This window comes from Hypanus sabinus, chromosome 2 (genome assembly GCF_030144855.1).
Source record: "Hypanus sabinus isolate sHypSab1 chromosome 2, sHypSab1.hap1, whole genome shotgun sequence".
NCBI lineage: Eukaryota > Metazoa > Chordata > Chondrichthyes > Myliobatiformes > Dasyatidae > Hypanus > Hypanus sabinus.
The window spans coordinates 52548653-52570909 of record NC_082707.1 but is presented as its reverse complement, the minus strand read 5'-3'; the positions used below and the strand labels follow the sequence as shown (position 1 = coordinate 52570909).

Genomic DNA, 22257 nt, shown 5'->3' with positions numbered 1-22257 from the left:
CCTGTGTTAAGGAGCTGGAGCTGAAACTGGATGAACTCCAGATCATTCGGGCGGCTGAAGGACATATCGAGAGATAGTTACAAGGAATATGATACAGGAAACTAAGTGACAGTCAGGAAGGGGAAAGGAGCTAAGCAGCCTATGCAGAGTACCCCTGTGGCCATCTCCCTCAACAAAAGGTACACTATATCACTGTAGATACTGTTGGGGGGGGAAACCTAACAGAGGAAAGTCACAGTGTTCAGGTCTCTGGCACTGAGTCTGCCTCTGTAATTCAGAAGGGAAGGAGGGAGAAGAGGCACACTGATTATAGGGGATTTGTTAATTTGGGGAACAGAGGTTCTGCGGGTGAGAACAAGATTTCTGGATGATATGCTGCCTCCCAGGTCCCAGGGTCTGGGATATCTCGAATTGAGTCCTCAGCTTTCGTAAATGGGAGGGTGAATTGGCAGAAGTTGTGGTCCTTGTCGGTACCAATGACATGGGTAGGATGAGTGATGAGGTTCTGCAGAGGGAGTTCAGGGAGTTAGGTGCTAAGTTAAAGGGCAGGACCTCCAGAGTGGTGTTCTCAGGACTACTACCCATGCCATGTGTTAGGGAGGCCAGAACTAGGAAGATTATACAGTTTAATATGCGGCTATGGAGTTAGTATAGGAGGGTGGGGCATAGATTTTTAGATCATTGGGCTCTCTTCCAAGGAAGGTGGGATCTGTACAGAAGGGATGGTTTGCACCTGACCTGGAAGGAGACTAATAACCTAGTGGGAAGGTTTGTTAATACGATGGTTAAAGGAGAGTTGCATGGGGATGGGAAGCAGACTGGTAGAACAATTAGTAGAGGCAGATGTTGGTAAGACCTCAAACAAAGTTGGGAATCAAAAGGTTGAGTATAGTACAATTAATATTTCAATGCATTAAGTATTGTAGGAAAGGTGGATATTAGTGCTGAAGATGAGGGAGCTGGTTTACAAACAGAGGCAAGGTGTAGTGAGGAAAGGCTGTCGACAGGGCAAAATTGCAGTCAACAGGATGAGCTGCAATGTAAAACAGACAGAATTGAAAAGGGTGAATACAGGACTGAAGGTGTTGTATCTTAATGTGTTCTGTACATGGAGTAAAGTAGATGAACTAGCAGCACGGGTGCAGATTGTCATGTATGATGTTGTAGGCATCAACGTATCATAGCTGAAAGGTTATAGCTGAGACCGTTATGTCCAAGGATACACATTGTATTGAAAGGCTAGGCAGGATATCAGAGGAGGGCGCAATGCTCTGCTGGTAAAAAGTGAAATCTGATTATTGAAAAGAGGAGACACAGGGTCAGAAGGTGTTGAATCATTGTGTATAAAGTTCAAGAACTGGAAGGATAAAAAGACCCTGATGGGAGTGGTATACAGACCCCCAAACAGTGTAAGGATGTGGTCCACAAATTACAATGTGATATCAAAAATGCATGCCAAAGGTTAATGTTACAATAGTCAAGAGAGACTTCAATATACAGGTAGATTGGGAAAATTAGGTTGGTGCTAGATTCCAGGAATGGGAATTTCTTGAGTGCCTACGAAATAGCTTTTTAAAGCAGCTTGTGGATGAGCCTATTAGGTGATCAGTTATTCTGGATGGGGTGTTGTGTAATGAACAAGAATCGATTAGAGAACTCAAGGTAAAAGAACCCTGAGGGGTAAGTGATCATAATATGATAGAATTCATCCTGAAATTTGAGGAAAAGAAGCTAAAGTCAGATGTATCAGCATTACATTGGAGTAAAAGAAGTGACAGAGGCATGAGAGAGGAGTTGGCCAGAAATGATTGGAAAAGAACACTGGCAGGGATGATAGCAGAGCAGCAATGGCTGGAAGTTCTGGAAACAGTTTGGAAGGCACAAGATATGTACATCCCAAAGTGAAAGAAGTATCCTAAAGGCAAGATGACACAATGGTGTTTAACAGGAGAAGTCAAAGCCAACAGGAAAGCCAAAGAGAAGGCATATAATAGAGCAAAAATTAGTGAGAAGTTAGAGGATTGGGGATCTTTTAAAATCCAACAGAAGGCAACTAAAAAGCCATTAAGATAAAGATGGAATGTGAAAGTAAATCAGCCAATAATATTAAAGAGGATACCAAAAGTTTCTTCAGATACATAAAGTGTACAAGAGAGGCGAGAGAGGATATCAGACCACTGGAAAATGATGCAGGAGAGGTAGTAATGGGGGACAGCAAAACTGAATCAATATCTTGTATTAGCCTTCACCATGGAAGACACTAGCAGCTTGCTGGAAGTTCCAGGTGTCGGGGGCATGCAGGGTATGAAGTTACCATAACTAGAGAGAAGGTTCTAGGGAAACTGAACAGTCCGAAGGTAGATGGGTCACCTGGACCAGATGGTGTACACGCCAGTGTTCTGAAAGAGATGGCTGAAGAGATTGTGCAGGCATCTTTCAAGGCGCACTAGATTCTAGAATGGTTGCAGAAGACTGGAAAATTGCAAATATCACATCACTCCTTAAGAAGGGAGAGAGGCAGGAGAAAGGGAACTATAGGCCTGTAAGTCTGTCAGAGTTGATTATTAAGGGTACTTAGAAGCACGTGATAAAATAGGCCGTAGTCAGCATGGTTTCCTCGAGGGAAAATCTCAGGTGACAAATCTGTTGGAATACTTTGAAGAAATAACACCAGATAGACAAAGGAGAATCAGTTGATGTTGTATACTTAGATTTTCAGAAAACCTCTGACAAGGTGCCATACGTAAAACTGCTTAACAAGCTGTGAACCCATGGTTTTACAGCAAAGACTCTAGCATGGATAAAGCAGTGCTGATTGGCAGGAGGCAGAGAGTGGGAATAAAGGGAGCCTTTTCTGGCTGGCTGCCAGTGACTAGTGGTGTTCCACTGGGGTCTGTGTTGGGACCAATGTTTTTTATATTATATATCAATGATTTGGATGATGGAATTGATGCCTTTTTTCCAAAGTCTGCAGATGTAATGAAGATAAGCAGAGGGGCAGGTAGTTTGGAGGAAGTACAGGCTATAGAATAACAGACAGATTAGGAGAATGGGCAAAGAAATGGCAAATAGAATACTGTACAGAGTCGGGAAGTGTATGGTCATGCACTTGGCTAGAAGAAATGAAAGGGTTAACTATTTTCTAAATGGGGAGAAAATACAGAAAACTGAGGGGCAAAGGGACTTGGGTGTCCTTATGCAGGATTTCCTAAAGGTTAATTTGCAGGTTAAGTCTTTAGTGAATAAGGCAAATGCTTTCATTTCAAGAGACTAGAATATAAAAGCAAGGATGTAATGTTGAAACTTTATAAAGTACTGGTGAGGCCTCATTTGAAGTTTTGTGAGCAGTTTTGGGCCCCTTGTCTTAGAAAGGATGTGCTAAAACTGGAGAGGGTTCAAAAGAGGGTCACAAAAATGATTCCAGGATTGAATGGTTTGTCGTATGAAGAGCATCTGATGGCTCTGGGCCTGTATTCAGTGGAATTCAGAAAAATGAGGGGTGACCTCATTGAAACCTATCGAATGATGAACGGCCTTGATAGGGTGGATGTGGAGAGGATGTTTCCTATGGTGGGAGAGTCCAAGACCAGAGGACACAGCCTCAGAATAAAAGGATGTCCTTTTAGAACAGAGATGAGGAGGAATTTCTTTAGCCAGAGAGTGCTGTGGAATTCTTTGCCAAGTTGTTGAGACCAAGTCTTTATATATATTTAAGGCAGGGTTGATAGATTCTTGATTGGTCAGGGCATGAAGGAATACGGGGAGAAGCAGGAGATTGGTGCTGAGAGAAAAATTGGATCAGCCATGATGAAATGGTGGCCAAACTCAATGGGCCAAATGGCTTCATTCTGCTCCTATATCTTATGGTCTTACAGCTCCTTAATGCCACATTCAGTAAATTGCTGCCCTGATGCTAATGGGAATGTTTGGGACGACAGTTGTGCTGAAGTCCACAGCAGAGTGATCTTGGCAAATCCCAGACTATGTATAAGTGAACATGTTGTTAGTAAGTGGTGCTTCACTGCACAGTTGATGATGCCTTCAATCAATTTACTAACGATTGAGAGAAAATGATGGAGTGGCAATCAATCAGATTGGATTTGTTTTGCCTTTTGAAAACAGGGCATAATTGCCCGGTAAATTGCAGTATTTTAACTGTACTGAAACAGCTTCCATTAAAGCCTATTGAAGTTAGTATTTGACTGAGGGGCTTATAATTTGATTCAAGCAATTACCTTTTGTACCAAAAGTCTCCCAAAGCAAAGCAGGTAATGATGCAAATGACCATTAATTCAGTTCTTCCTCTGAAAAAGATTTATAATCAAAAGCATCATTTTCTCAAGAAGGAGCATTTTTTATTGGAATCTAGAGAATAAATGTGCTGGAACACCACTATTATCCATTGTCAAAATACTTCTTCACAAAACTCCAAAAAATCAAGATGTGAAAAAGGTGGCAATTGCTACTGCATTACAGACTCTAGCCACGTTTTCGGATTGTAACCGGAAGATTTTAATGAATAGTTAATTAAATACCATCGACCTATAGACAGAAACTTGTCATGTCTATCACATTTCCTCTATTCCATTTGCCGTGTCAGTTTCTTTTGCCCTATAATTCCATAAACCAGCATTTCTGTATTCTGGTCTGCAAGTACAAAGTACATGCAGCTCATTTTAGACCCTTTCTCCATTTACTAGCTAAATGTCAAGCATGAACCTGATATTAGACAACCCACACAGACCATCAGCACAATCATGTTTACTTGTGAGATATGATATACTATATGAACAGCTGTGTTCCCATTTCCATTGCAGTACTAGTTCTCAAGGAATTTAAACGTAGCCTTTGATTGTGTTTGTCCATATGAAAGCAGGAGATCTAAGTAAACATCAGACATTTATTTTGTATCATTGACTTTGATATCAATTTCTAATTTTAGATCATTTAGCAAACGGAGGTAAAATGAAAGGTACGAAACATTAGTGAGAATAAATTTGTTTGAATGATCATAAGGCAACTGGAGAAAAACAAAATCTATTAAAAGATATTAACATTTATACTGCCCACACAGAATAAATTGATGGGCTTTATGAAATTAAACTTCTTTTAATATAGTGTTTTGTCATCTTAATAGTAGTGGGCTTGATATTTATTTTGCCACCTTGGCAAGTGCAAACATAATGATTGCAAAGTTTGGCTCCTTATTGCTTCTGATTTGGCTGTTACAGATGTTTAATTAGTCACAGTATGGTGACCAATTTGTGCATGCACATTTCTAGGCTTGAATGAGCTGGCCATCACATAGTGAATGGCAAAAAAATACACGTTGTATTGGGCATTGATACATTCACAAAAAATTTTGTTGCCATCTCGACTTACTGTACTCTACAGGAAATAGCTTACCTGGTGCTGAAGTATATGGCCTTAACTTCAAGCTTCTGCAGAAAGCAGACACGGATGAGGATACACAAAATGTGCTAGAAAGTAGAGGGGAGGAGGGAGAGAGAGCCTCATATAAACTGAGGATCCTTGTGGCAAAATTCTCCAACATGAACGAGGAGATATAGATTAAAAAGCATTTATCTTTCTGTAACAACACTATTACTGAAATATGTCATTTACTTCAGCTACAACACAAGTTCAGACCAGGGCAAAGACTGCCTCCCCAGTAAATTTCAATGTATCTCAGGCTCACTCCAAGCTGGATTGTAGATACTGTTTGTAGTTTGTCATCAAGGGAGGGACTGATGCATTCCATTCAGGAAAGCTCTGTGTATAATTCTTCCACTCTTGCTAGAGAATAGAATGGAGACAACTTCACCTCGGAGCTTTCTTGTGGTATAGGGTACAACGGGCTGCAAACTCGCTTTATCTCAACATGGGTAAGACACCCACCCAGGTGGGATTCCATTTCCATAAATTAAAGCTGATCTGTAACCACACATGGTCAGACTGTGGCGACCCATTTCCTAGCGTATCCGAACCGACTCACAATTAGATAGCCTACGGGGGTTTGCGAGCACAGAGCTTTGGAGCCTCTGCGCCATGGGGGGCCGGTTGACAGAGGCTTAAAAGTGAGGCTGAAGTTTTCGAATAAAGTTTTTTCCTTCGACTGCAGTTACCGACTCCGTGTCGTAATTTTAGCGCTGCGTGTAGCACACCGCTACAAGACAATATTTTTTTGTCTACTACGCTGTCAGTAGTCTTTTCAATATTTCATTTTCCATTCTGCACTTTAACCGCTATGACAGCCAGAAGAATAGCCACTGGCTGACAGAAGATGTCATTTGGCTCTTGTAATTATTGTGCCATTCATAAACAGCATTCAGTAAATCCAGTGCTGGCAGATGGCAGCTGGACAGCTTTGGAGCAGCCCTCCACTACTTTGTAGGCTGTATGATGTACACCCTTACAAGGGCTCAGCCCAAGCATATGTGGAGCAGAAGTAGAAACAAGAAAAAGAGGCAGAGAGCAACGAAGGATGCAGCTGAGAGCTTTCTGGCCAACTCATCATGAATAATTCATCTAACTGCATAATCGTCATCAATATCAAGCACAACTACACATTGATACGTTCATGTTGGACAGTCCCATGTTTTTCTCTGTCATTAATCATCTCATGGCTTTCTACAGAAACATATAGAAACTAACCTCAACAAAAATACGAAATCAAATTTGTTAACCAAAAGATCCCAAATTGCACACACACATATCAGCTAGTCATCCCTGAGCAGCCTCTGAGTGCCATTTTGCTTTGTGCTTTCTCTTTACCTCATACCCCCGGTGAATGCTGACACTGAGATCTAATTTTCCAAAATTCTCTAGATTTGGGTTTATTCCCAGATTGGAATTTAGCAAATATATATTCCTTCATTTGGAAAGGGTAGGAGACAGTAAGCAGTCCACGGGTCAGTTTAATGTCTTTAATAGGAAGAATGGTTGAAGCAAGTTGTTGTTCCTTTTCACCGTTTGTGGCACATCAAGCAGCATTTTTGCCATTGCCATTGCAGTTGACTTTTTTCTTACAAGGCTAAGTCACTAGTTTGATGCTCAGCCCAGCGTGCAAGGAGCTGGCCAGATTTGAACTCAGGACCGTTCACCTCGAAGTCCAATGCTGATGCCTCTACACGACCGACCAGCTTGGTAGCAGCTGGTACTGAAGAAGTAATAGCAGGCCTCTTAGAAACATCAAGATCATTAGGCAAGGGAAGTGAAGTATTTTGAAATGAAAATCATGACTGGTCATCTTAGTGGAGTTCTTTGGATAAGGAACATGAACTGTTGATAAAGATGAATCAGGTGTACAATTCTAGGATTGGTAGAAGACATTCAGTAAGATGAAACAAAGCATTGTTTCAGAAACACTGAACTCCTGATGCACAAGACATCACGTTGGTTTTGCCTGAGATTAACAGACAAATTGGCATTACTGAGGGTGTTTCTATACAGCAAGACTGATTATTTAGAGCCACAGCGTGGAACAGACTCTTCTGGCCCAAAGAGCCACACCGCTCAGCAAAGCACCTATTTAGCACTAGCCTCATCTCATCACGGAACTATCTACAATGACTAATTAACCTACTAACCAGTATTTCTTTGGACTGCAGGGGAAAATTGGAACACCCAGAGGAATCCCACGCATTCACAGAAAGGACATGCGAACCCTTTATAGATTGAGCCAGTATAGAACTTCAGAATCTGATGCCCAGAGCTGCAGTAGCATCACATTAACCACTACATCACTGTGGCACTCCCATGCAATTGAGAAGGCAGATTACTGGCATTGATGATTGGTTTACCGCCTTTTACAGTACATGTAAATGGCACTGAAGATATGGTTGCTAGACTTGCTGATGACACAAGACAGGTAGAAAAGCAAGTTATGAAAAAGATACCAGGATGTAATTAGATGAAGGGAGGGGACAAAGATCGAGTCAGAGAATATAATGTGAGAAAACATGGATTTATCCATTTTAGCAGGAAAAAGAGAAACATGATCTAAATGATGAGATATTGTAGAGCTCTGATATACAATTGATTCAGTTATATAGGGTGATGCTGAAGCTGCATCTAAAGTAATCATTTTCTTATTTAAATAAATATTAAGTAATTGTGTTGGAAACAGTTATGAGATTTACTAGACTGAAACCTGGAATGGGAGAGTTGGCTGATCTGGGAATGTTAGATTGGAAGACTGAGATAGATTGGAATGCATGGGAGATCCTGAGGGATCTTGACATGCTGGTTATGTACAAGATGGCTGCCTGACCTGCTGTGTTCCACCAGCATTTTGTGTGTGTTGCTTGAATTTCCAGCATCTGCAGATCTCCTCGTATGTACAAGATGGGTGCTTTTCAATTGCAGAATCTAGTTTAGGGCTAACTGCTTTTTGAAAAAAAATAAAAGCCTACACATTTATAATAGAAATGAAGCACGTTTCTTACTTTCATGAGTTTATGGAGCTCTTTTCCTCAAATGTCAGCAAAGCAGAGTCTTTGAATAGTTTTAAAGAATAGGTAGATGAATTCTTGAAAAGTCACAGATTGAAAGGCTAATAGAAGAGACAAGAATGTGAAGTTGAGTTTACAGTCGGTAAACCATGATCTTATTCAATATTGTAACAGGCTTGTGGGGAGGGCGGGGCAGGGGGATTGAGCGGCTTGCTCCAGCTCAGATTTATAGCTTCGAATGTCCATATCATCACTCTGAAAAGTAAATAAGAATTTCCCTCTTTCGCTCAGTTAGCTATTAGCCCATGCTCCATTCTGTCACCCTGGTCATTAAATCAACACAAGGGAGCTTAAATCACAAAGTTTACCTTCCACATCAGCAATTATTTGTTGCATAGAAGCACCTGTGAACTTCATATGTTGCTATGGCTTCCTTCCTCAGGACCAATCAGAGAGCCTGTACAGGATGGTGCTGTAAATCACTGTAGTTTAATAGCAGAAAATTGACAGTTCCTGAGAAAAATCTTGCATCATCTAAGCAAAAAAAACAAACTAGAGTTGATTGAAAGATATAACACATTAAAGGAGAAAATTCCAAGTATTCTCTGTTACATGGCAAGAAACACAAAAGTACACAGAGACTGCAAATTATTTGAGTTGTTAAGCAAGTGTGTTCAAATTAATTTCATGGATTTTCCCTTTAATAGGCCTCTTCAACGTAACTCAATTTCCTCCTCTTCTGTGAGAGACATCAACGGTGATTCTCTACCTAAAATGTTTCTGTGGTCCAAGGCGGAACAGAATGATAAACCAGGAAGGTAAGATCTAATTCCTGTCTTTCTTCCATTCTCTAAGGTGAACGATGCAATGACAGCCTCTGGAAACGCAACACATTTCCAACCATCATGTCAATACTAAAGTTTAGTGATAACAATTTTTGCTTGTAGCAGAGTCTGTGAATTACATCTTTCCATCTTAGTGCCTCTGCTACTCACCTTTGACAGGATCACATCTTTTATTTTATAAGATGTCAATACAACGTAAAGCAGTAAGGCAGCACAATTTATGCCAGGGGTTCTCAGAAGGTCTGCAGTACCAGATATGAAAAATAAATTACCTGTGTTATTCTTAAACAGAATATAAACAATATTAGTTCTAGTTTAAAGGTGGATTGATTAATTATTTATATTGATTTTACTTAGAGTGTGAACATAACTAAATTTACTTGTTTGCTTCTGCTAACTTTAAACAACATCAGAAAATGCTTTTTAACTGACAAATATCAAAAGAGGCACTAGTTGAAAGCCTGGGGGCATGGAATTGTCACTGAGCTGTTCAGTTTCCGAAAGTGACTTATTAAACAAGCAGTTTCAAATGACTTGTGTCATTGACTGACAGAGGAAAAGAGATACAGAGCAGGAAGGAATCCTCACCTACACATACTTTGCAAGTTCAGATTCCCTGTAATATCCAATACAAAATTATTCAAGCATACCTCCCATTTTGATCGCTGGTAGCACTAAACTCGAGTAAAATGATCTTCAAATGCTCATGCCAAAGCCATTGCGGGCACAAGGAGATGAATGCACAAACATACAATCCCTAGTTTATTTTTGGAGGACTGCTTTGAATTGTGATAAAGATATCAATGTGACAAGTGCTGCAGTTGTCAAAGTAATATTATTCTGAGATAAATTTGTGCCCTGCTGTTATGCCTGGTAAGCATTAATAGATTTGTGAAATCATACGAGTGCTCCTCATAAAATCAGAGGAGATATTCTTTATTTTGCAGACATGGCATTTCTGAATTATATTTTCTTGATTTTCAGAGGAAAATGCATTTGGCTTCTATGCTAAATACTCCATTCTTGATTCAATTAGTAGAAAATAATGCACTCAGGGTCCGCTGGAATGACTTCCCACTTGGAACATAAGTGCTAAAGGCCTCTTATTCTGCGATTAACTAGTCGACTTTTTTTTTCTGAACACCATCAACTAAGAAATGAAATTGGCATTCACTACAGACATGTGGTATAAATCACATTACATATGAAATAAATTAATAACATCATAGAGTGTCAGGCTCATGGGCCAGAGGGGCCATCAAGACTATTAAATATCTCAGCAAAGAAGTAGCCAAAAAATCCTGCCAACCAGAGAAGCAAATGACGGCTTGCAAAGCTTTGTGTGGTGAAGTGCCGAATATAATAACAGAGTGCAGGGTACTATGTCATGCCAGAGCAGTAAAGCTCGAGGGAAGAGAGGAGCGTATGTCACAATATTTCAGATTTAACAATCACATAGCTCATAGGTCATTTCACCAACTCTTAGTTATGTGGCGCGTTATTATGAAAATTTGACCTTATTTTTCTCTGTTTATTAATAATCCTTTTCTCTCCTACAGTTATTGTTGTGAAGAAATAAATAAACAGTGTTTCAGTCTGGGTGAATGACCGTTTCCTCCCTGCACAGACAAATCTGTAAAAATTGCACTGCCTTTATAAATGTGGAACAGTATACATGCCTGGAACTATAGTGGACAAAGTTAATATAGAATGCAAAACACGCAAGCATACAGGGAAACTAGACAGCACACATGTTCCATGAACAGTAATGACAAGCTAAGTGTAGGATTGAAAGAGACCTTAGGACCTCAGTAGACCTGCACCAGATCACATGCAAATAGGGGAGTGAGGAGTAATTGAACAGGACATTGAAATACACAACTGGACATGGGCTATCAGAGAGAGAGAGGAGGAGGAAAAGATAAAGCTGCACAGTGCCTTAGCCACACCTCATCTAAAATACTGTGTCTCACTAGATGAGATAAAGAGGCTGTTTATGGACAAGGGTAAATATGCTTGGATGAGAATTCAGCCACACCCCTCCAGCATTGTGGTGCTATGGAGGGCAACCATCTCTAATATGTCAACTGATGCATGCATATTCACACCCACTGAAAGAAGGCAGATTATGACAGCCACGTGCCACATTGATCTGATGCCAGCAACATTTAACCAGAGTTCAATTCTCCAGGCAATACCATCACTTTACCTCAGACTGGATGTGTTCAGCTCAGGAAGGACAGATCACAATTAACCCTTTCTCCCTCATCTCTCAGCACCACCAACTGAATTATTGATTTTTACCTGCCATTTTTGCAATTTTGCAACAGCTTGGTACTTTCCTGGGTTGCTGACAGTATGCCATCTGTTTAGCCACAAGGTTAAAGTTAAAGGCAACACTAAAGAATTTTTAAACTAAATGTATAAAGCATTCCCAAAAGTTTACAGAAACTATCTAATTAGTCCCACGTATTCCCTCCATGCAGTCCTCCATGGGCCTTCTCTTAACTTACACTCCTGAGGAGGAACACTCGAGGCTGCTTCTCTGAGGGAGGAATAATGGTGACCATCAAGTTGGATGGCTTTGCAGAATGACCTAAAGTGGTGCCATGTATGGAAGGCTCAGCCCGAGATGGCAGTGTTTCAGCAGGTACAATGGAAGAGGGAGCTGGCTGGCAAAGTGATACTGGTGCAATCACAGATACTGTAATTATGAGAAGAGAGGAAAGGAGTATCCATCATGAAGCCAATGACACCCTGCTTGGAGATACTCAAGTATTCTTAATCTGTTGGAGGACAAAATGCTGGACTTTGGAGCAGTGATATTTGGAGCATCGTTGGTGGCAGTCTGAGCCACCATGAGCAGAATCCAAGCTTCTTTTCATGCAATGCTGCCAGGAGAGAGCAGCTGACAAGTTGTATCGCTGTTTGGTATAAAACTGCACTGTAATGGATAGGAGGCTCTATAACTGGGAGTCACAACTGCTCGATGCATCACCAGTACCAGCCTACCCGCCATTGAGGATGTACAGTATTTACAGAAAGGGGCAGTAACATCATGAAGGAACCCACCCATCCTGTTCATGAACAGTTTGTCCCACTTCCATCAAGGAGACTGCTATGTAGCATGCGTGCCAGGACCATCAGACTCAAAAACAAGTTACTTTCCCCAAGCAGTCGGCCTGATCAACACCTCCACTCACTAACTCCACCAGTATTTTATTATTTCCTGTCAATCATCTTATGTACAGCCAAGTGGCACTTTATAGACCTACAATCAATGCATATAAGCTATCTTAGATATTTATAATTAATGTGTTTTTTTTATTATTGTGTCCTTTGTCTTTTCTGGGGGGTTTTTTTTGTGTGGTGTAACAATCGTTCCATTCTCCCTTACATTTGTGCACAGGAGGTGACATTAAGTAATCCTGATTCTTGAAATGGACACCGACACATCAGAAACCAAGGGGATGACAACACTCACAAAGTGCTGTAGAAATGTAGGAAGCCTGGTCGCATCTGTGGAAGGGAGTAAGCAGCGGATGTTTTGGGCTGATACCTTTTGTCTGGACTGGAGAGGAAGGGGTGGAGTCCAGAATAAGAAGGTGGCATGGGAAAGGAGCACTAGGAGGTGCTAGATGAAACTAAGTGAATGGGAAGGTGGTTAGCTAGGGGAGGGGCATGAAATTAAAAAAATGGGGCAGTGATAGGAGTAAGAGGTAAAGGGCTGAAAGAAGAGGGTATCTGGTAGGAGGGGGCTGTGAACCATAAAAGAAGTGGAAGGAGGAGAGGCATCAGAGGGCAGGTGTGAAGAAGAGTAGGGGTGGCAACAGAACCAGAATGGGGAACGGAAAAAGAGTGAAGGGGAGGGTGATGAAATTACTGGGAGCTGGAGAAATCCATGTTCATGCCATCAAGTTGGATGCTACCCAGACAGAATAGGAAGTGTTGCTTCTCCATCTTGAGTGTGGCCTCGTCATGGCAATAGATGAGGCCATGGACTGATATGTTGGAAAGGGAATGGGAAATCAAATTGATATGGGAATCCCATCTTCTGTGCTGGCTGGAGTGAAGACATTCAACAAAGTGAGGTGCCCTGTTCCTTCCCTTTCTTCCTTAGTCCACTGTCCTCTCCTATCAAGTTCCTTCTTCTTTACCCCTTTACTTCTTCCAGCTATCACCTCCCAGCTTGTACTCCTTCCCCTCCCCCGACCATCTTATTCTGGCTTTTGTATCTTGTGTGTGTGACTAACATATCGGATGTCCCATTATGTTTCTACATTTCAGCTAAAGACATACCTCTAAACTTCTAGATAGAAAAGAGATGGGATCCAAGCTCAGCTGGACCCCCACTTCAAACAACAGCAGTAAGAAATCTTAGTGAGCAGAGGACTAATTGTGTCCTCATCCCCAGCTCAATAAAAGACCAGTCATTTGAAACATACGCAACAGCCAGTATTCCAGTCCAGCAGCCTGTAACGAATAGGACCCCTTTGAAAGCTGGGTATTCTAGACTACAATAATTTTACATTCTCTTGAGAGTATATTAAGAGGGTCTTTTTCCACATATCACAGAATATCCCAGTAAGATTTCACTCCAGCCCGAGCATACATCAGAGATTGCTTCATTTTTCACCCAAGGGTGCCTAAGATACCTTCCTGCATGACCTATGAATTACTTCAGTTGCCCCGCGTGTGTTTGGTGAAGTAGCCGATTGTGACAGGCAGTACTTACATTGAAGCTCTCTGCTTCTTTCTCGACAAAAGTCCCACATAGTTCCCTTCCACCACCACCCTCCTCGGTATGACAGAACTGGTCCTCACCCTCAACAAATTCAGCTCCTCCCACTTTCTCCAAACTCATGGGCACCCGCATGAGCCCTAGCTATGCATACATTTTTGCTGGCTACCTGCAACAGTCTATTCTCCAAGTTCCACAACTCTTTCAGTACTACATTGATGCTAATTCATGCACCCATGCTGAGTTCATCAATTCTATCAAATTCACTTCAAACTTCTGCCTCCTCTTTAAATTCACTCAGTCCATTGCTGAAACCCCTCTCCAGTTTCTCAATCTCTCTGTCTCTATTTCTGGAGACAAGCTGTCTACCAATATCATTTATAAACCTACCCAATTCCCATGGCTATCTTGAATCCTTTACCACACTGTCTCCCGTAAAAATGCTACTTCCTTGTCTCTTTCTTGATCTCCACCACATCTGTTCCCAGGATGAGACTTTCCTTTCCAGGACATCAGAGATGTCCCCCTCCTTCAACGAGCAGGGTTTTTCTTCCTTCACCATTGATGACTCCTTCACCCGCATCTCCTCCATTTCCTGGATATCTGTGCTCACACCATCTTCCTGCTGCCTTAACAGGGTAGAGTTCTTCTTGTCCTCTCCTACCACTGAATGAGCCTCCACATCTGACACATCATGCTCTGCAACTTTTGCCATCTTCAACGGAATCCTACCACTAAACATAGCACCACCCCCACTCTCTGCCATCTGCAAGGATCATTCCATCTGTGATTCCCTTGTCCCTTCCCACGAATCTACTTTCTGGCACTTATCCCTGCATGCCAGAGAAATGCTACACCTGCCCATTCACCTCCTCCCTCACCTCCATTTAGGGTACCAAATGGCCCTTCCAGGGGAGGCAACACTTCACCTGAGAATCTGTTGGGGTTGTCTATTATATCCAGTGCTCTGGATGTGGCTTTCTCTATTTTGGTAAGTCCCAACATAAATTGGGGGAACATTTAGTCAAGCAATTCCACTCCATCTGCCAAAAGCAGAATTTTCCAGTGGCCAACCATTTTAATTCCTGTCCCCATTCCCTTTCCAACATGTCATCCCATGGCCTCCTCTTCTGCCATAATGGGGCCATTCTTTGGGTGGAGGAGAAGCATCTCATATTCTGTCTAGGTAGTCTCCAACCTGATGGCATGAACAATGATTTCTCCTTCCAGTAATTTTTTTCTCCTCTCTTTTCTTCCTTTTTCTCTCTTCTTCCTTTCCCCAGTTGGTCTCTTACCTCTTCTCCTTACCTCTCCCTGGTGCCCCTGCTTTCTCCTTTTCTCCATTATCCAGTCTCTTCTCCTATTAGATTCCTTCGACTCCTGTCCTTTACTTTTCCCACTTACCTGGCTTCACCTATCACCTTCTAGCTTGTTCTCCTTCTCTTCCCCCACATTTTTATTCTGGCATCTTCCCCCTTCCTTTCCAGGCCTGAAAATGGGTCTCGGACTGAAACGTTGACTGCTTATTCATTTTCATAGATACTGCCTGATCTGCTGAGGTCCTCCAACATTTTGTGTGTGTTGCTCTGGATCACCTGTAGAATTCCTTGCGTTTTTACATTGAAGTCACTACACTGTGGACCTTGATGTTGCTAAGTGTTATCTCCTGCTTCATTAAATTCTAAACTACTTTTTTTTTAAATTTAAGCCATTGACATCTGTGACGCCACATGTTATAATATAATCTACTGCCATTAGCGTTCTTACCCCTTTAGGGTAAGATAGGCTTTACTAATATATCTGTTTGCATTTCAGAAGCATATATAAAAAAATAAGGACACAAGATATTCTGGACAAACGAAAAACGGCCACCGCCCTAAAAGATGGAGAGAACAGAGCCATATTTCTGGGTGTGGCAATGCTGGTGTGTTCCTTATTGATTGCTTTCCTTTTGGGAGTAAAAGTGGTCCAACACAACAATGAAAGGTAGCTGAGATATTGTTTTTTGATAGAGCTACATACTGATATAATGTTAGAACTACTAAACTTTGTTCCTCATCTCAGAACCAGTAAGTAGCTAATGAATGGAAATAGGGATAATCCTGGAAACTATAGACCAAGTCAGTCTTATGTCTGTGGTAGGGAAGCTAAATCATTGTCACCAACATATCATCTCTGGAACCAAAGGAGCCAATACACCAGACCACTCTTATACCAAAATCAAGAGCACTTACCATGCCATCCCACACCCACACTTTGTAAAGTCTGATAACCTGCTGTACTTCTACTCCTTGAGTACGTGCAGAGAGTGAAGACTGCAGCTCCAGCAGAGAGGACCAAGAAGGTATGAACAGGGGAGGTGCCGGAGCACTTACGGGACTGTTTTGAGTTGGTGTACTGGATGGTATTCAGGGATTCATCTTCAAGTCTGAATAAAAATGCCATAGTTATCACTGACTTCATTAAATCCTGTGTAGATAAGTGTGTGCCGATGAGAACATAATGTACATACCCAGATCTAAAAACCATAGATGAACCAGGATATTTTTAGTCTGCTGAGGGCTAGGTCTGTTGGCATTTAAGTCTGACGATTCAGGACTACACAAGAAGGCCGGGTATGACTTATGGAGAGCAATCTCAAGAGATAAGATACAATTCCGATTGAGGTTAGGGATGGGATCAGATGCACATCAACTCTGGCGGGGTTTGCAGGCCATTACTTCCTACAGAGCGAAACATGAATGGCAGCGATACTTCATCACCAGATGAGTTCAACACCTTTTGCAGACACTTGGAAAGGGAGATTAAAACAACGGCTATAAGGCACATGGCAGCACCTCGTGACCCTGTGATCTCTGTCTCAGAGGCCGATGTCAGACTGTCCTTCAAGAAACTGAACCCTCAAAAAAGTGACGGGCCCTACTGGTGCACCTGGTAGGGCTCTGAAAACCTGTGCCAATCATCTGACGGGTATGCTCAAAGACATTTTCACTCTCTCATTGCTACTGTCAGAAGTTCTCGTCAGAATTAGGCCATTAGGCCCTTTAAGTCTGCTCTGCCATTTCACCTTGTCTGATCCTATTTTCCTCTCTGTCCCAGTCTCCTGCCTTCTCTCCGTATCTATGGTGATGAAGTGTTTTGAGAGGTTGGTTATGGGTCGAATCAACTCAGTGTTTAAAACAATCTTTCCAACAGTTCTGATCAAAAAACTCCAATACCTGCAACTGGATCCTTGACTTCATCACCGAAAGACCACAGACTGTGTGGATTGGAAATAACATCTCCACCTCTGATAATTAACACTGACTAACTGGATGTGTGCTTATCCCACTGCTCTACTCTCTCTACACCTAGGTACAGCTCAAATGCCACCTGTTTGCTGACAACACAACTATTGTTAGCAGAATTTCAGATGGTGACAAGAAGGCATACGGAAACAAGATAGATCAGTTGGTTGAGTGGTGTTGCAGCAACAATCTTGCACTCAATGTCGGTAAGACCAAAGAATTAATTGTGGGCTTCAGAAAGGATAAAATGAGGGAATGACACTAGCCCTCATCAAGGGATCTGAAGTGGAAAGGGTGAGCAATTTCAAGTTCCTGGGTGTCAACATCTCTGACAATCTTTTCTGGGCCAACGTATCGATTCAGTTACAAAGAAGGCATGACAATGGCTACATATCATTAGGTGTTTGAGCAGATTTGGTATGCCACCAAAGACACTTGCAAATTTCTACATATCTGCTGTGAAGATCATTCTAATTGGCTGCATCACTGTCTGATATGGGAGTGGGGGTGGGGGGAGTCACCACAGGATTAAAATAAGCTGCAGAAAGTTGTAAGCTCACTCAGCTCCATCATGGGCACGTGCCTCCGCAGCATCCAAGACATTTCCAAGGAGCAATGCCTCAAAAAGGCAGCATTCATCTTTAATACACCCAGGACATGCCCTCTTCTTATTGCTACCATCAAGGAGGACTTACAGGTGCCTAATGGTACACAATCAATGAATACGAATCAGGAATAGCTCTTCCCCTCTGCCATCAGATTTCAGAATGAAAATTTAACCCATGACATGAATATCACCTCAATATTTTTTTCTCTTTTTGCCCTACTTATTTAATCTAACTTTTTAAATATATATATTTCTTACTGTATTGCAATGTTCTGCTGCCCTATGGCAACAATTTCACAACATATTCCAGGAATATTAAAGCTGATTCTCATTCTAATTCTGACATTGGAGAGGATTTCTAGGGATTCTGAAATAGGGAGAGTGCATGGTTTTGTGCAGGGCAAGTCATGCCTTACTAACTAGATTGAGTTGCTTTTTGAGAAGGTGATGAAGATGATTGAAGGGGGAACTGTATAGGTTGTCTATATAGATTTTGGTAATGTGTTTGACAAGCTCTCACATGGGAGGCACATCCAAAAGATTAAGATGCATAGGATCCACAGAGACTTACCCATTTGGATTCAGAATTAGCTTACCCATAGAAGACAGAACAGTAGTTGTCAAAGAAGCTTCTTCTGGCTGGAATTCTGCTGCAATCTGTACCAGGAGCCCTGTAACTTGTCATATATATAAGAGATCTGGATGAAAACATGGATGGGGTGGGGGGGATCAGCAAATTCGCAAATGATACAAAGATTGGTGGTGTTGTGGATAGCACAGAAGACTGTCAAAGGATACTGTGAGAAATAGACACCTTTTAGATATGGGCAGTAAAATGTCAGATGATGTTTAATCCAGCTAAAGTGTGAGGTGTTGCACTTTGGGAGACAGTACACTGTTAATGGGGAAAAACTTTAACAGTGTTGATGCTGGTGCACAGTTTGATGGGTGGTAAAGAAGGCATATGGCATGACTGCCTTTATTACTGAAGAATTTGACAAGAGTTGGGAAGTTACGTTGCAGCTTTATAAAACTCGTTATGCCACATCTAGAGTATTCCGCTTGCCCCTTTGGAGAAAGAATGCAGAGGCTTTAAAGAGGATGCAGATGTGGTTCACTGTGATATTGTCTGGATTAGTGTCTATTCCAGACAGCATCACAGTAAACCAGGAATGGTGGAGGATGAGGGGAAACTTGATAGAAGCTCATAAAATTATGGCAGGCCTAGATAGATAGACAGAATATGCCTTTTACTCCAGGACTGAAATATCTTACACTAGAGGGCATCCATTTAAGGTGAGAGGGGGCCTAATTCAAAGGAGATGTGCAGGGAATTATTTTTTAAACACAGAGTAGTGGGTGCCAGGAATACACTGCCAGAGGTGATCATTGAGGCAAATATGATGGAGGCATTTAAGAGATTCGTAGATATGTACATGAATGTGCAGAGAATGGAAAACTGTGGAGTTCCATAGGCAGAAGGGATTCATTTAGTTAGGCATTTAATTAACTGATTTAATTAGTTCAGAACAACTTTATGATCTGAAGGGCCCATTTTTGTGTTGCATTTTTCTATTTTCTGTCCAAATGAATCATATATTTTAATCAAAATTAGGAAATAAATCATTAGATTGAGTCAGAAGTGTGTCTGTATTCTTTATAATTCACAAAATGATTTGTACTGTAAATTGGCAAGTTAAATATTGAATGTAAACCATATGTTTAATTTATTGCCCCCTAATGTATACACAAAATCAGATGCTTAATTTAACGTTATGTATACAATCTATACCATGTGTATAAAAATATGTCATGTTTTAATTTAATATGTCAATTTAAAAATCTTTCATGCATCCTGACATATTCTGAAGTATCATGACTCAAAACTACTGTTTGCAAAATTTAAATCTGAAATCTATTACATTCAGTTTTAGTCTCTCCTACATAGGGAAACAAAGTGCTAACTGGCTTACACATATCTAATATATCCATTAAAATAGCTTCTTATTTTATCCCTATGTTGATAACATTTAAGGTTTCAATAATCTTTCTTATTCCTGTCAGCCAAAATCAACTAACAGGCCTTTCCAGGAATCTTGAGTGTGAACTGCAACAAAAACAGGATTGCAGATTAATAACACACACAAAATGCTGGTGGAACACAGCAGGCCAGGCAGCATCTATAAGGAGAAGCACTGTCGACGTTTCGGGCCGAGACCCTTCACCAGTCCTGGCTTCTCCTTATAGTTGCTGCCTGGCCTGCTGTGTTCCACCAGCATTTTGTGTGTGTTGTTTGAATTTCCAGCATCCGCAGATTTCCTCGTGTTTGCAGATAAATAATTGTAAAATATGCAAGAATATTAAGCATTGCAATCTCTTACTGTGAATATTTAGTTCCTTATGAATTAATTATTCCATAGAAATTGTTATTGGACTAGACACCTGGGAGTGTACCTGGATGACAGACTTGATTGGAGCACCAACACAGAGGCTATGTACAAGAAGGGCCAGAGTCACCTCTACTTCCTGAGGGGACTGAGGTCCTTTGGAGTATGTAGGCCTCTCCTTTGTATATTCTATCTGTCTGTTGTTGCCAGTACAGTCTTCTATGTGGCAGTGTGCTGGGGCAATGGCATCAACACGGGTGATGCCAACAGCTCAATTAATTGGTTAGAAAGGCTGGCTCTGGATATTTGGGAGGCTGTGCTAGACCAAAGGACTCTATGGAAAATCCTGGAAATTCTGAACAATGTTTCTCATCCTCTGAATGCCACCTTGGCTGAACAGAGGAGCACTTTTACTTATAGACTAAGACAACTGTTCCGCTCCAAAGAACGTTAGTATGGAGTTATTCTTACCCTCAGCCATTAGGCTCTATAATGAGTCAATCTTTATCCAGGAAGTAATGACCCCCTCCTGTTAGACTGTTCAAGGTAACTTATTTTTTATTTTTACTTACTTCTAATATTTGTATATCTGTGTACTTGTACTGTACTGTGACACTGTAATTTTCTTTGGGATCACCATCATCAGATATCAAGTACAAAAGAAATCAAAATTCATGTTGTAGAAATAATGAAATTGATTTAGATATTTTTTCATGTAGTTTTAATTCTAGGTCAATTATTATATCTTCATTTCATTGATAATTACTGATTCTGATATCCACTCAATTTTGTTAGCGTTTGGACAGAGGCATCGAAGTGTACCGTCCTGGAAGCGAGAATTACAAACTGCAGAAAATGCAACTTCAACTGTGGGCCAGATTGTTGGAAACCATCACAGTATACTTGCCTGCAGGTATACGTTAACTTATCCTCTTCAGGGATGAAGGTTATGCTACACCAATCAGAAGAGACTGTACGCTTCAACTCTGAGGTAAAAAAAAACTTACTACAGACTCCTATAGGAACTCATTAGCATGTCAGCTGAAATGACAATGAATCTATAATATTCAGTGATCTTAACGGGGATGAGAGAAGAAAAAGATGGAAATACAACAGAGCCTGATAATAGTATGTCTAATGAACGTAATAGACTAAGTGACAATATATGTATATTAAACATTGCTGGTTGTAAAGACGGATGTTTCTATTTTTGTGAACATAGAACTAGAGACTGCCAGTTTTCTGCCATTATTTTTATGCTACTCTGCTCTTCAAGTGGATCTCCTGGCACATACTTCCTCAAGGAAGCTGATTCGATCCCGAAATAGACAAAGCACAAAGTGACAGCGTGTTCTCATTGTAAATCCCATGAAACATTTTGATGCCTGGTTAAGCCATGGCCCTAAGCTGAATCAACTAGATCTGCAGCATTGCATAATAGATTTGTCCGTCTCTAATATTCACTAAATTGTAAAACATTTAAAACCTATTAAAATTTAGAACATAGAACAGTCCTGTACAGCACAGTAACAGGCCCTTCAGCCCACAATATTGTGCTGAACCAAATAAATTAGTAACCAAATGGCCAACTAAAATAATTGCTTCTGCCTATACAATGACCATACCCCTCCATTTTCCGCATATTCATGTGCCTATCTAAATGTCTCTTAAAAGTCCCTTGTTTATCTGCCTCTAACACCGCCCCAGAGCGTTCCAGACACCAAGCACTCTGTGCAAAAACCACCTGCCCCCTCACATCACTTTTAAAATTACCTTCTCTCACTTTAAATGCATGTTCTCTGGTATTAGACATTTCAGCCCTGGGATAAAAGATACTATCTGTCTATTCTATCTATATCCCTCATCATCTTATAAGCTTCTAAGATCTTCCCTCAGCTCCGTCACTCCAGAGAAAACAACCCAAGTTGATCCAACTT

General features: G+C 41.1%; 1 protein-coding gene across 1 annotated transcript in view; it reads left to right on the top strand.

The window, feature by feature from the left end:
• The window catches only part of si:ch211-247n2.1 (calcium-activated potassium channel subunit beta-2), a 93428-nt gene that overhangs the window by 62980 nt on the left and 8191 nt on the right, over positions 1-22257 (top strand). The window contains exons 5-7 of the mRNA XM_059946048.1: positions 9161-9271; positions 15855-16025; positions 21116-21311. Of these exons, the coding sequence (XP_059802031.1) occupies positions 9161-9271; positions 15855-16025; positions 21116-21311 (478 nt within the window). The remainder of the gene's footprint in view (positions 1-9160; positions 9272-15854; positions 16026-21115; positions 21312-22257) is intronic.